Below are 15,142 nucleotides of genomic sequence, written 5' to 3' on the forward strand. Positions count from 1 at the left end.
GTCTGCTTTCTATCCTTAGTTAGTAAGTGGTTGGCATTCCGTATTATAGAGAGAGGGAGAGAGTTGAAAAGAACTGTATTAAATGAGACAATAACTAAAAAAAGTGGATGGAGAAAAGTTATAAAGTAACACAAAATGGGAATAAAAGATTCTCACATCAAAGAAAAGAAGATTAGCCAGCAACCTTTACCACAGTAAAAATGACAAACCAAAGAGGCTGCAAGAAAAGAGGGAAATTATAATGCATCCCACAGAACAAGATGTCAATGTCATTAAAAAAACTGATTGGAGGAGAAACCACCACAGGGCGAGAGAGAAAGAGAGGAGGGTGGCCTGTCTACAGAGTTGCCGCCCGTGAGTCCGTGGCCTGAGAACCAGCCGACACTGGTGAGAGGCCGCCTCCTTGTAAAGTGGGGGTGTCCTTTTCTGAAAGGTGGAAGTCCGTTATTAGTAGTTCAAAAAGGACGATGTTGTAAAAAAACAAAAATTATTTACAACAGTAGCAACAATACAAAGTGAAAAAAAATATGAGCAAATACGGCTGTCAATATCACTTTTACTTGTTGTACAACAGCAACAGACGAAACGGATAAGAGGTTTTGCCGCTGCTCCAGGGTAAATACATTAAAAACAAAACCGAAACTACGTCCAATGTATTAGAAAATAACAAAAACTTCAAATTAGATCCTGGCTCATTTCTTAGAGCACCTTTTGCAGGAGGATTTGTCAAGCATGAAGCTCTTCATATATACTTTCCTAAATAAATCTAAAATCTCCATGCTTCTTTTTCTTAATGAATGACCTCCATCTCATGCATCAAGTTCATTGTAGTGAATTTTCACTGTATGCATTCTAAATTGAGAATCCGAGTCTGCCTGTGTTGCACAATGTAGCGGAGAGATAAGCAACCTCAACCCACTGAAAACATTTATGCTGATGGAAGCACGTCTAAGAGGTTTTGCCGCTGCTCCAACAGATGAAAAGTTCTTTGTGGCAGTTTTCCTGAGTAACAAGGAAATGAGTTGCCGAGTCCACAACAGTCAATTTTCTTGCTCAAACGTGGGGCGGACTCCGTCCAATCCCAACCAAGGTGCTTCACCAGTTGGCTCCGAAGCAGAGTCTTCAACTAAATAGAAGAAACTCTCATCGATTGGCCTTGCAAGATAAGCACAGAAAAGAAAAGAAAGCCGAGGACGACGGTCATTTCCTCTTGGTATACGAGATAAATATGAACATGGGGTGTTCAGCCACAGCTAACTCTCATAAGCTCGTTTGTGCATATATATTACACACGCCATGAAACTTTTTATCACATCTTCTGGTTATGCCAATGTGTACTCGTTCTCGATACTCCAAGCAACGCCGTAAACATCACGTTTCTACCGTATCATAATTCATAATCCTCAAATCCAACATACATTGGCCTGTACAGAGCCATATTGGCCATAGAAATGGTAACTAGAAATACAGGGGTGTATTGGCAGATACAGGCCCAATGATGGTGAATATTCCACAGGAGCAATATTTGCCCCCCTTACCATTTTCGCTTTGCAGGCTGCACGATGCATACCAGCGGGAAGCCAATACACATTGATATTGATGACATCGAATCTGGCTTCAAGTCATCAAAAGCAAACTATCAACCAACTTGATCTAGAATTAGAATACTGGCCAACCAACAAGAAACTTTCAAGTATTTAGCTTTGTAAATGTACACAAATGCCAATTACATGCAACATATGGCAATGTCTTCTTTCCAGTACGACAAGTTGGAGATGCTCGACTTTATCATGCTACGGCTGTTTCTAGCAATTTGGATGCATCACGCTCGGTGTGGCCTCCGACAAAAGAGAGATGAGTGACAGGGTCTAGAAGGAAATCCCCATTTTCAGAGAAAAATGTGGTCCTGATCGTACAATAACTTACAAGCAGAGAGCAAAATCTGTTGGTGGTTTCGATGCATGGCATGTGCAAGCAACCGATGTCTTGTTCCTGTCAACCAAGGAAAGACAGAATCTGCAAAGGGAAGGAAGCAGAAGAAACAGCCGCATAAGAGCATACTCAAAGATGCTACTAGTTCTATGCAGTAGTTGCAGTAGGTAATTATATATTGGCTATTTAACCTGCCAAATAAATCTCATCAAAGCATATAAAACATCCGCATATTTTGCTCCACGTTGCACCTAGGAAAAATTTCTGCTGTTACCTTGTCCGCGAACTCTCTGAAGGACCCTCCTTCCATGGCTTTCTCCAGTTCCTAGTAAAATGTGATGCAGCCACCGCACTTTAAATAGCATTCCTTGTGAAAATGGAAAGTAAAGAGGAGGAGAGGGGGAAGGAAATAAGGGGCTGTTAAAGAATACGATATCCAAAAGGGCTTACATCATATCCATTTGTGGAACAGTCAATTTTGCATATAATTTCTCGAAGTTTTTCGTCCCTCAATGCATCTCGGATTTGATCTGAAGATGCTGAAAATAAAAGGAAAAGAAAACCTTATCCCACAGTTAACAAAGCTTACATAATCAATAATATCATCATCACCATACAGCGTTCACACGCCTTTCATAAAGGTCATATTTGGAAAAGTACAAGAGGCCCATTAATCAATGGCAATACAATGCAGACAAGTCACGAAGATAAGCAACAAAACAAGTGGAAGACTGGAAGTACTAGGATCATCGAAAATGTGAGTGGATCTACACTCGTCAATATGTAGTATATATAGGGAGCAAGGAACATGCAGATAAGTATTTCAGAACTCTAAACGTCAAAACAGACAGGTAAAACAGAAAAGACATACACATTCTTTCAGTGAAATAAATTATACACGACTGCTAACACAAGCATAAGGAATACACCTGCACAAGCCACTCCTGAGAACAATCTTAAAATCTTAAGAAGTTAATGAAGATCATGCTTCCACAGTCCCTGAAAATAGAAAAAAGTACCTAATAATTCGTACTGTTTTTTCTGAAGCAGCCAATCTTGTTTATCTACTTGCAATGGCCTTTCAGGTATTACAACGGGCACTGCAAGACAGTGAAATGATTACATATAATTCAAAAGCCTGAGAAATAAGGAAAATGTGAATTAATCGCAAAAAACTGGACTATTATTAGTAAGCATAACCAAATCTAATCAGATTGGCAAAGATTAATTTTCAAAAAGTTATAGTAAAAAACTAAAGCATGAGAAAAAAATAAAAAGGAGAAATGGTTAACAAGTTCAAATGTTGGTAGAAACCTTACCCAGCTTTGCCTCAGAAATTGATGGTTTGGAGCAAGGAACTTCTGCATTATCAAAAGGTAAGTGATTCTCTAGTACTCCAGCAATCAAATGTACAAATCTAATAAAGATCATTTTGAGATATACAACACAGATATAACTGTTACTTGGAAACTGTAAATTCTATACCTGAATTTGTAATGACAAGGCCAAACAGAAATATGAAGAGAAAATGATTTTTTTTTTAAGAACTTATTGAGTTATTGTCCAGAGGTTCATGTATGGAACTATTGAAAGATGAAATCCTGGTGCACATTTGCACTAGTCAAAGACCACGGTATACAAAAGAGAAATAAATGAACAGAAAGAGAGCAGTACAAATTAAAATTACAGGGCATATCACAAGAGAGGGAGATGCTTACAAACACAATACGGAAAGAAAGGCTACTTTATTTTATTTTTATATGTAGGTTGCGAGGCATCATGCAAATTAAACAAAAATTCTTAAACTTTGTCCTCATTGGAACGCAAGAACAGCCAGCATTCACTATTGGCAGTTGGTCATCTAAGGTTCAAGCTTCTCACAACCTTGATTTCTTTACAGACAGGATTAGCTATAAATACACATTATCGTACATCTATTTGGAGGGCTGCATATAAAAAAAAAAAAAATCATGTGTGAAGGGCATACCTTTGTGTTTCTTGAAACAGGCAAGTGAGCAACTGCACATTTAAAAACCTTTATAAATGACAAACTGAATAACTTGGCAGTTCCTAAAAAATTAACTTAGCCAATCCTCCAGTATATCAAATAAGCTCACACAACTAAACTTAACAATAAGAAACTACATCTGGACCAGCCAATTGCATAGCAGGACATCTCAAGCAACAGCATAGACGGTTGCAAACTGTCAATTAAATTCAAAACCTTCTCATGTGATGTCTACAAAGGCAGTAAACTAATCAAAGGAAGTCTTCAATCCAACGATTCATCAAGTTTACAGAACTGAAGATTCAAGTATGTCTGTGTCGAGCACATATAAGCATCCCATCAGCAAACACCAGTCCAAATCTTGACATTAAGATATGCCTCCGGGTAATGAAGGATTCAGACGCTAAGTGCACACATTGGAAATTCAAAATTCAGAATTACGTTAATAAAAAACTAATAATTACTAACTGAGTTTGTGCGTCAGATTGTCAACAAGGGCTCTCTTCAATGGTCATACAAACTACAATTTTGAAATTATGGAAGGGAAGAAGCAGAGCAGAAAAATTGGTCAATGAATGTCCTGACATTGCGCCGAAAAGAGCACGGGTTGTTTCTGCAAGCATTAAGCAGTCGTGTCATATCTAGACATCCAGCAGCTTAAAGCTTATAGCCGCTAAAGCAGACCCGCCAAATGGACACCGGTCTTTTGGTTCAAACATCTAGAAAATGTCGTTTGTAAACTTCAGATTTCCCCTCCTGGTTTAGCATAAAAACTTGTCAATCCCACATTTCTAGTCACGTTGTCACTCTAACCCAAATACGAAGCAAGCCAAATAAATTAAAAACATCAAGAAACATTTAAACCAATTAAATAACAGAAGTAAGAAAAAACAAGAAGGATACACCAAAAGATAAAATCATAATCCATTATTGCGCGGTGATAACAAATATCTCCTGATAATAGCACGGACTACACTGAGACGTAGTTGAAAACTCAAGATGAAGCCAACCGACATTAGCAACAGTGAGTATTTCAAATTCTTTCAATGGAAAACTAGTAAACAAACGCAAAGAACCCACAAAATACTCAAAACCCAAAAACACTAAGCTAAATTATACAGTCCAACTTCCAACCAACACCGATGAGCAAACCATAAACGAAAGCTTCCAGAAAAGAAACAAAGAAAAAAACACATACACACTGATACAGGCACTGTTCAATAGCTTAAAAAGCTGCCCAAAAGAAAGAGAAGATAGACATGGGGAGAGGGATATTCTTACTATGGAATAAGACATATGGGACACTTGTACTTGGATTGGACTTCCTCACACACCTGACATTGTCGAACACCCATCCTATTTCCTGCAACTCACAAGAGGAGAATATGGGCAAGCAGATAGAATCAATTAGAGGGCAAGCTATTGAAGAAGATAGCGGAATTTCATCGCACCAGGTGGAGGGAAGGTGAAGAAGAACAGGACACTCGAGAAAAAGCGAGGGAGGAGAAGGGAGCAAGGACGATCCTCGGTAGACGGTAGTACCGAGAAAGAGGGAAACGCGCAGCCCACGTTTTGACTGGCAACGTTTCGGTTCGGGCTCTGGGTCGAACACCCGTGTGACTCACCGTACGGGGTCTAAGACTCGGCCGGCTGGATTTTTTTGTGGGGGAATTTTTTTAAGGAAAAAAATTCATGGTAAACTGGCATGGGAGGTAATTTTACTTTTTTTTTTTTTTTGTTGGGATCATGTTTGATGGCCTAGAATTTTTTTGGAGGATAAAAAATTCATAATTTAATAAACAAGAAAACATGGCCTAGAATTTTTTTTGAGGGTAAAAAATTCATGATTTGATAGACAAGAAAATTTTTTTGTAGACAAGATTTTTGACAATTAAACCTCCCTTTTTTAAAAAGTCAAATAGAAACATGGCAACCTTAAACCAAACATTATAAACATTTCACTGTTAAGGAGTGTGTGTATAACGATGTATGTTGGATACGAAAATTCGAGTAAATTGACAGTAATAAAATATAACACCAAATAACTTACAGTAACGAACCAAAACGGCTTTCTGTTCTTGTTTCACGAAGTGCCCATAAACAATGAAATGAATGTAGTTCTTTTTTTCTCGTTTTACGAAGAGCCCATGAACTCCTAATCTAGATAGAACAAAAGGGAAAACCACACGAAACGGAAAACAGAAAGCTGCAACTGTAACAAATTCTGGTTTCTGATTCTGCTTCTTACCATCAAAAAACAAGGCGATGTTGAAGAACAATTACTACTCGTATCAATTGCTGTTCATCAGTATATGCTCTACAAATAAAAATGCAGAGAGTAAATTCATAAACATATTAGCATATTAGAACAAAATGCAAAACAGGAAAAAATGGTTTCTAAGAAAAGGAGAAATTTGAAGAGCGGCGGACAGAAGTAGAGATGGGGCGAGAGAGGAGAAGTGGCGGACACACAGTTCTCCTTCCAGGCGTCTCCTTCTGATGTGTTCCTATGGACACAATGCGTGCGGTGGACACACAGAGGGAAAGGCAGAGGGAGAGAAACAGGGTAGAGATGGGGCAAGAGAGGGGAAGTGGAACGATCTACCTGTGAAGAAATACGATCGCCCCGCCGACTCTGTGATGAGAAGAGAATCGAGGGAGCTCGGTCGATCGGAGGAGGAAGAGGCAGTGGCGAAGGAGAATAGAGACCATTGTTTCCCGTAAAATAAATCTTGCTTGGAAGCAGGGGCGGAGGGAGGTGTGGGTTACGTGTGGACAGTTGCCCACACGGTACCCAATTTTTTTTTATTTTGTATTGATTTTTTTAGTAATTTTTTTACTTACATGTTGGTGCTCTTTCAAATTTAAAATTTTACATTTGGTGCCCATTAACCAGAATTTTTTAGCTCTACCCCTGCTTGGGAGTTTGGAAGTTTTGAGAAACATAACTTTCCTGTGTTCTTATAACTATTTTCCCGGATTCATATGGTTACAATCTTTGAAATTGTTTGGAAGCACCATTTCGTGTATTATTTAGCTTTTATATTTTAGAGATGGGTGATATTTTTCCAAACATGCAAGAACATTCATGCCATACTAAAGCATCACACGAATACATAAACGGAGTAATAAGCACTAATTTCAACTCTCTGATCATAGTAGGCCGTGTGGTCAAATATTGTGGGATTGTTGTCAAAGAAGTGATCGTTTTGTCTACTAACTTTTGCATGTGTTCACTTGCGAGTCATCTGGTCATAGCATAGTGCTTACATCTGCTGGTTATTGCATTCCCTAACATGTAGTATAGTCATTGACTACCTACTGGCTATCAAGTTAATCCCTGGTGTTGGGCTTGAAGCTGGTCTGGTAACGCTTATCTGCAGATTCTGCACCAGTGTTGTGTATTGAAGAAAATTGGTGTTTCAGAACATTAGACTCTCCGTATTTATCCCCTTTTACAATGTTTTCGACTTTTTAGGGAAAAAAAAATTCTCATTTCATTGTTGTCCTTACAAGAGGGATCGTTCCCTTTTGTCATCAAACGTATTCTTGTCATTTTGGGCCTTGAACATCGTCTCCGTCTTTGAGGCCTGAATGTACATCCAGCTTTGAACTTCAGACCAGCCCATGGCAGATACTGTCATGTACCTGCCATTACCTATATGTTACACCTTGTTCTAGACCTGATGTTCATGACCCTGAAGCCCAATATACGTATGCAAAGAAAAAACAGAGAAGGAAAAAGATGCGAGCTTCAGATGGAACTAGCAGTTACATGAATGAAGATAGAATGTTTACAAATATCATAAGGGCAAACAGTAAATACAAAAAAAAATTAAGAATGATGGAAAGCTTGTTCTCCGGCACTTTCTTTTATCCAAGATACATTTAGATACCAAAGGAGGGATGCTAATCCCCATAAAGAAAGAGGTACATCGTTAGACATGAATTAGATGTACACTTATTCTTGTTATCTACAAAAGACTAGAAATTGGAGGTGGAGTAAAAATTGGCCTCTCTTTGTCATCACTGCTCTTTCTCCTTGGCTTAGCCTCCCCCAGCATGGTGACCACGTCTCTCATGGATGGTCTGTCCTTTGGCTGTTTGGCCGTGCACAAGAGAGCAATCCTAAGGACCAGAAGCATCTCTTCTTGGACATGCCTGCATTGGCCTGCTATATTTGGGTCAAGAGCTTGTTCTATCCCAACTTTGTTTCGAACCATTCGGAGAATCCACTCAACTATATCTACACCCTCTCCAAACTCAGGCTCTAATGGCTTCTTCCCTGTTACAAGCTCCATTAGCACAACGCCAAAGCTGTATATATCGATCCTCTGGTCTACTTTTGATGTGTACCCACATTCTGCAAGGAACCATTATTATGTCAGGTGAAGTTTACAAAACGAAAATATTGACAGAAGCACAATAGCAGGATAGTTTTCAGAAGATTGTTGAGACAATTTTGGCATTGGACATAATAGAAATTTGGTAAAGCCAAAAAATGGTATCTGGATCTATCGATCACTGCATGAAAGATTGAGAGAACATTAGACTGCCAAAAGAATTGCTTGCTTGATCCTCCTCATGGCATCCGTGTCAGGCAAAAGGGACCCAAAAGGGCACGTAAAGGCCAAAAAGACAACAAAAAAGGAAAAATTAAAGAAGAGAACATCCACGTGGGCCTGTGGTTAGCCTTTTGGAATCTAGCAAAATAATTCAAACTCAATGTGCCACGTGCACGTGCTAAAGGGAAGCATCAAATGCCACATGGTATCCTCAAATTAAGAGACTTAATGTTTGAGATGGATAATAATGACTCGTTCAATGAAGCAAAAGGACCATTGCTTCAATGAAATCTGACCCTGCTGTGAACTAAGCTATTTAGTTAATGAACTTAAATTATTGAATATTTGATATTTATGATATGAATTCTCATATCTGCAATAAAACAAGGGTTTGCGAATTCAACATTTTTAAAATGTAAGAACCACATCTTCAGTTGAAAAATATATCTTAAAGATTTGTAGGAAACTCATCACCATGAATCCATCGGTGCATCAAAATTTGCTTAAAACAGCGGACAGAAATGAGTTTTTAGTGCCTGCAAAATTCGGGATAAGACGGTACTAAGAGATGATCACGGCAGTGAGGATCAATAAAGTGAGGAAAAGGAAGATCTGAATCTTTTTCAAGTCCAACCCACCTGGAGCAATGTAGCCACAGGACCCAGCTACTGTTGACATGGTCTCATACTTCCTCACCATCAGCCTCGCTAGCCCAAAGTCAGCTATCCTTGCCTCCAGGTTCGAGTCGAGCAGTATGTTGTTGGACTTGACGTCTCTGTGGATCACCGGAGGGTAGCAGTCATGGTGGAGGTAGCAGAGCCCTTGCGCCACCCCGATGGCCACGTTATATCTGGACACCCAGTCCATGAGCAGGCCGCCTCTGCCATGCAGCGCCTCGCCCAAGCTTCCATTGGGCATGTATTCGTATAGAAGCATGGTGTTCACGTGGTTGTGGAGGTAACCCAAGAGCCGCAGCACGTTCCTGTGGCGGAGCCTTCCCAGGAGGTTCACCTCTCCGATCAATTCGCCATTTCTGTCCATATCATCATCCGCAGTTTCCATCCTCCACAGCTTCTTCACGGCCACTACCGAACGGGTTCGAGGGATTTCAGCGCGGTAGACGATCCCCGCTGCTCCCATTCCGATCACGTTCGCTTCCTTGATGCATGCCACCACCTCGCTGCTGGTGAAGCTCAGCCTCTGGAATGCCGTCAGCCTCCATGGCCAGTCTCCCTTGCCTTCTGCGCGACCGCGAAAAAATGGGAGGAAGAAGCCGGACTCGCCGTTCAGGTGGCGCTTGTACGCCCATCTCCCTATGGCGACGGCCAACCCGACGGCCGCCACCGTGCACATCCCGATCAGCCAGCCCAGGAGCACGTGCCGGACGTGCCGCCTCTGTGCCGCTGAGTGGGCGGCAGAGCTGGCACCGAGGCATGGCGGTAGAACGCCCCCACACAAGCCGACGTTGCCGATGAGGTCGTTGGGGTTCACCGTCCGGAGCATGCCGTTCATCGGCACTGGGCCGGAGAGGCGGTTGTAGGAGACGTTGAAGGACTCCAATGTCGGGGAGCTGCCGAAGTTGTCCGGGATCCTTCCGGTGAGGAGGTTGCTGGAGAGGTCCAAGATGGCAAGCGCCGGCATCGTCGCCAGCGTGGCCGGGATCTCGCCGGTGAGCCGGTTGTTCATGAGGTTGAGGGTCACCAGCTTCTCGCAGGACCCGAGGCTTGCCGGGATGTCGCCGGAGAGGCGATTGTTTGACAGGTCGAGCACGGAGAGAGATGGGCAATCTTGGAATTGATCAGGAATTGGTCCCGTAAGGTTGTTGTTGGAAGCTAGGAAGCTCTGAAGGTTAGGCATGGAGACTATGCTTGATGGCAGTGATGACTGCAGCATGTTTCTTGAGAGATCAAGGAATGAGAGAGATAAGGACTGAGACAGGTCGGTCGGTACGCGTCCTGATAGGCTGTTGTTGGCTAATTCTAGCCTTTCTAGCCTAGGGAGTGTTCCGAAGCCAGTAGGGATGCTACCCACCAAACGGTTGTCTTGAATTCTAACTCTCACTAAAGATGCACACCTAGAGAGACCCGCCGGAATACTACCGGAGAAGCCGTTGTTGAAGAGAATGAGCTTCGTGAGGGCACCACCATTGCACAATGCCGGTGGCATTTCGCCAGAGAATGAATTTGATGAGACGTCGAGCCATTGAAGAGCTGAATGCTGGCCAAGATCCGGTGGCAGCGACCCAGTGAACGAGTTGTTCCACAGCTCCAGCACCTCCAGATTGGCCAACTTGCCGATCCCGGCCGGTATAGATCCGTTCAGATGATTGCACATCAGGTTCAACAGCTGCAAGCTCTTGAGGTTAGACAATTCAATCGGAACCTCGCCGGAGAGTAAGTTGTCTGAGAGGTCAAGCATCGCTAAGGATGTTATGTTTCCAACTTCTGGTGGGATCGAACCCTCAAGTTTGTTCTTGTAGAGGAAGACGGTGTTTAAATGCGGTAGACGGCCTAATTCCGCCGGAATTGTGCCGCCAATGTTGGCAAGAGCAAGATCTAGGTACTGCAAATTGGTCAAATTGCCGAATTCAGGCGGGATCGAGCCCTCGAATTGGTTGTATCCCATTATCAAACTTTCCAACGTTTCAAGTTGGCCTAACTCAGCTGGAATCCGACCACCAAGATTGTTGCCTGACAAGCCGAGAAACTTGAGAGTTTTCATGTTCTTGTAAGATACAGGAATCTTACCTCGGAAAAGACTTCCCCTCAGATCCAGGATCTCAAGTCTACTGAGATTTCCAATCTCTTCAGGCAGGAAGCCAGTGAAATTGTTGCCGGAACCATTGATGGTCACCAAACCAATCGCTGCATCCAATCCAGAAGGAAAATCTCCGGCAATCTGGTTTGAGCTAACATCGAAGTATGTCAGCATTGCCAACTTTGAAACCGATCTTGGCAGTGAATACAATGAATTACAGCACAGGTTGAGGAAGGAGAGCCGGTGGAATGACTGTATCGCATCGGAGACATTGCCAGTGAGATTCATGTTGGACAGATCAATACCAGTGACAAGCCTGTCGGAGTCACAGGAAATCCCGGTCCAGTTGCAGTGTGACGATTGGTTCTCAGAACTCCACCCCTTCAGGCAGTCAAGTGGGTCGTCTAAGCTTGACTTCATAGACAACAAGGCTGAACCCTCATCATCAAACTCAGTGCTCTGTGCTCCGGAAATGCAGAAGACTGCAACAAGCACAAAGAGCACAACCGGAGGCATTTTGCTTTTCGCTTATGCCTCAAACTTCCTGCATTTTTTGGCACTGCAAAGCCGAGGAAAGAAGAAGTGGGGACGACTACCAAGAGTGCTATGTACTTCAGGAAGACGATGATGCCGTTCGGTATCTAACATTAAAGAAACCATGCACCTCGTGCAGCCTAGGAAGATGGAACAGCCTGTTTATTACTTCATTATTGAGGGGTAGCATTTTCTCTAGTCATGAGTAGATCAGGAACTCATTCTACAGTAGCGACAGATAGAATGTGATTAGCCCATGGGAATTACCACAAGAGATAACTCTTTCTCTTGCCTAACGCAAGAACAAGAACTATCCTTTTGTAAACATGGTTTACGCCACGGAATTTCCCGTGTAAGAATCACCAATAGAGGGCTTTCTTATTATTTGACGGGAAGCAAGAAAGCATAGGGCCGGAGCAAAAAGCTCAACAAGTTGCAATTGGTGAGTAGAAGGGGATTGAACTTGGAAAAAAAAAAGAGAAGAAAATAAAAGGGGAGGAATCTTTGCATGTTAGGAAGGTCTAAGCAAAAGCCAAATAATGGATGTGCAGCGAAGGTGCGTGATGTATGATAGCAGTGATGATGGTGAGGGTAGAAAGCATAAAGTAATAACAACAATTATAGTATAGCAACAGACCATGGGCTGTGAGGCAGTTCGCCTCCCACTCCCGTCCCTTTCCACATGCGCACATGATCACAGGCGCTTCTAAAAAATGCTTCGATTTCAGTAATAAACGTGGGCTCCATGTGACTTCTGACAGAATGCCTCCAAGGAGTCTCTCTCTCTCTCTCTCTCTCTCTCTCTCTCTAGCATAATTGAGTGCGTAGAAGCATCCTACACACATGCAAGGTGCAATTAGGGAGTGGTTGAATCGTGGATTGCTTTCATTACGATGCATTATTTAGCCATGATTAAGAGGCGCGGGGAATTCAAGGGGTGCCAGAGGTAGATGAACCTTCACCATCATCTCTCTCTCTCTCTCTCTCTCTTTTGCTTGCATGATGGGCAGATTGGGTTGTAAAATAAGGCACCTTTACGTTGGGGCAGCATGTTCAGAAGCGTGTTACGCGCAGGAACTGTGCCTCCTTCTCTTACTAGAAAAATGCCCTCGTGCTTCGACAGTCTGCACAAAGTGGAAGGAAATTAGTAACAAATTTTAAATTTAAATGGACTGTGGTTTACGAATTTGTTTCGCGTTCTTTATTGATATATCCCTATGTGCTTTACATATACATTATAAAGAAAAGAATGCAGAAACTTCGCTCCACTATTTTCCTTCAACTTGCACACAAGTGTCATGGTAGTCCTTCATTTAAGCCATCCAAGCACTTGAGCTCAAAGTCCGTTCTCTTGAAAAGCTAAAATAAATTAACTGCGGCCTCAAAAACTTTCAATCATCTTAAACTTTTGAGAGCATTTACGTAAAGCGTGTGATCAAATATGAACAGATAACTAACTATAAATTAGTTATATTTTTGTTTCAAAAGGTTAGACTGTTTATTAGGAGGAAGAAAGAAATATTAGGAAATTAATTAGGAGAGACAAAAAACTGAAATAAAATTTCTTTAATAAATGACGTAAAATTACCCTTAATTTTTCTGAAATTTTATATAGAATGCCATGTGTTTTACATACTATAATGCCTAAGATGCCCCGATAAAAGTTCAGAATTATAAGAATTTCAGGGAAGTTGATGTCACTCTCAACATATTATGAACAGTTGACTGATTCATAGTTGGCCATATCAAGATTTACAAAGTAAGGATTAGATTAAAAAACTGATAAGATAATAAACATATATTTTACCTCGCGAAAGAAATTCACCGCTGAAGGCTCCACATTGATTTATTGGTGAAATCAATCGGAACCAGGGTGGGCATAGGCTTCATATTCAAGTCCGACCAAATCAACTACCCAGATCAGGGATTGTTTCCGCTTTCAGATTCGGCAAGCAGGAAAACCAGACGCTTTGGGTTTGGATTGTACGAGTTCACAAAAAGATAACGGGCCGCTCATCATATTAACGACATACAATTGCCTTGCTTTCCTAATTCCTTTCCTCTTTAGGTCCCGTTTGATTGGGAAGACAATTCATAGTTCCCAATTCTTCTTCCCACATTGTTAAATGAAATCATGCTTAGACATAAAAACAACTATTTTGCTTTCCTATTTCAATCTTAAAAAGGAGCACTTTTTAGATGGATTTTATTTGTTTTCCATACATATCTATATAAAAGCTTCATAGTTCCCAATTCTTCTTCCCACATTGTTAAATGAAATCATGCTTAGACATAAAAACAACTATTTTGCTTTCCTATTTCAATCTTAAAAAGGAGCACTTTTTAGATGGATTTTATTTGTTTTCCATACATATCTATATAAAAGTGGCTGAATCAGCATACTTGAAGATGGAAAATCAATTCAATTCACAAGAATATACAACTGTGTCACGTGTCACGATATTTATTATTTTAAGGCCTTTCTTATTTTAAATTACTTTCATAAACTTTCTTCTTTCTTTTTTCAAACAACTCTGAAGTCCCTGAATCAGCCAATTCGCTGAATGAGAAGCTTGGATGATTTGGTTCAGTAGTGAAATTTTACAACACCTACATACTTAGTGTCTTTCATCAGCACCTTCTGGAGCTCCGAAGTAGAGGTAGAAAAACTTAGGGCTCCATATCCTTCTGGCGCGCCCTCTCAGAAGTAAAATCTCTAGTACCAACATGGATATGGAATCAAACGGCAAACGACCAGCAGATTCAAAGAACTTCACAGGGGAATCAAGTGCCAACCAATGCCACCGTTGGGAACAGGCTAAAAGTGAACCGCCAAAACTAAGCAAACCATGGACATAGAATCAAGCAGCAAATAACCAGCAGAATCAAATATCTTGACAGGTGAATCAAGCGCCAACAATCTTTGAGCACAGACTAAAACCGAGTCACTTGGATATAGTTTAATAGACGAATGTTAACAAAAAACTCATCTAATCATCTAAGTATCTATTTGATGCACCAAATTATCCATCATCTCTGATTCATATCCAAACCATAACAAACAATCAGTAACTGGGTTAAGTCAAAAGATGATTTTATCTAAGGATCTGAGATTGAAATTTAGCTCATTCAAGCACGACAGAGACAAAGTTCGAACTGCCATTCCCAAACGCCAAGGAGTAGGGAGACCGACCAGAGATCTGAAATTTCATAAAGTGAACTATTTTCAAGAACCCAATGGACCACGGAAGGGGAGTACAAAACTTTAAAATGGCAAACACTTGCAGAAGTAAAAGCTGAGGAGCACATACATGGGGAATTTTTCAAAACTTCTTCATTTCTCACT

The 15,142-nt window shown here is 41.3% G+C and overlaps 2 protein-coding genes across 3 annotated transcripts; both read right to left on the minus strand.

Moving 5' to 3' along the window:
* Positions 1-1,659: 1,659 nt before the first annotated feature.
* LOC116265585 (uncharacterized) lies at positions 1,660-6,640 on the minus strand. Of its 2 annotated transcripts, XM_031646291.2 has the most exons (9): positions 6,546-6,640; positions 6,189-6,257; positions 5,222-5,303; positions 3,920-3,951; positions 3,252-3,293; positions 2,952-3,032; positions 2,383-2,471; positions 2,207-2,257; positions 1,660-2,016 (listed from the first exon to the last, which is right to left on the minus strand). In XM_031646291.2, exons 3-9 carry the CDS (start codon positions 5,293-5,295, stop codon positions 1,996-1,998), a joined length of 390 nt encoding a protein of 129 aa, XP_031502151.1. In that variant the 5' UTR covers positions 5,296-5,303; positions 6,189-6,257; positions 6,546-6,640; the 3' UTR covers positions 1,660-1,995. The 2 variants fall into 2 exon arrangements, with proteins under 2 accessions (XP_031502151.1, XP_031502150.1); XM_031646290.2 differs by lacking the exons at positions 6,189-6,257; positions 6,546-6,640 and adding an exon at positions 5,392-5,541.
* Positions 6,641-7,717: 1,077 nt separating this feature from the next.
* LOC116265429 (MDIS1-interacting receptor like kinase 1) lies at positions 7,718-12,559 on the minus strand. The gene is made up of 2 exons (XM_031646021.2): positions 9,144-12,559; positions 7,718-8,303 (listed from the first exon to the last, which is right to left on the minus strand). Exons 1-2 carry the CDS (start codon positions 11,776-11,778, stop codon positions 7,915-7,917), a joined length of 3,024 nt encoding a protein of 1,007 aa, XP_031501881.1. The 5' UTR covers positions 11,779-12,559; the 3' UTR covers positions 7,718-7,914.
* Positions 12,560-15,142: the final 2,583 nt, after the last annotated feature.

This window comes from Nymphaea colorata, chromosome 12 (genome assembly GCF_008831285.2).
Source record: "Nymphaea colorata isolate Beijing-Zhang1983 chromosome 12, ASM883128v2, whole genome shotgun sequence".
NCBI lineage: Eukaryota > Viridiplantae > Streptophyta > Magnoliopsida > Nymphaeales > Nymphaeaceae > Nymphaea > Nymphaea colorata.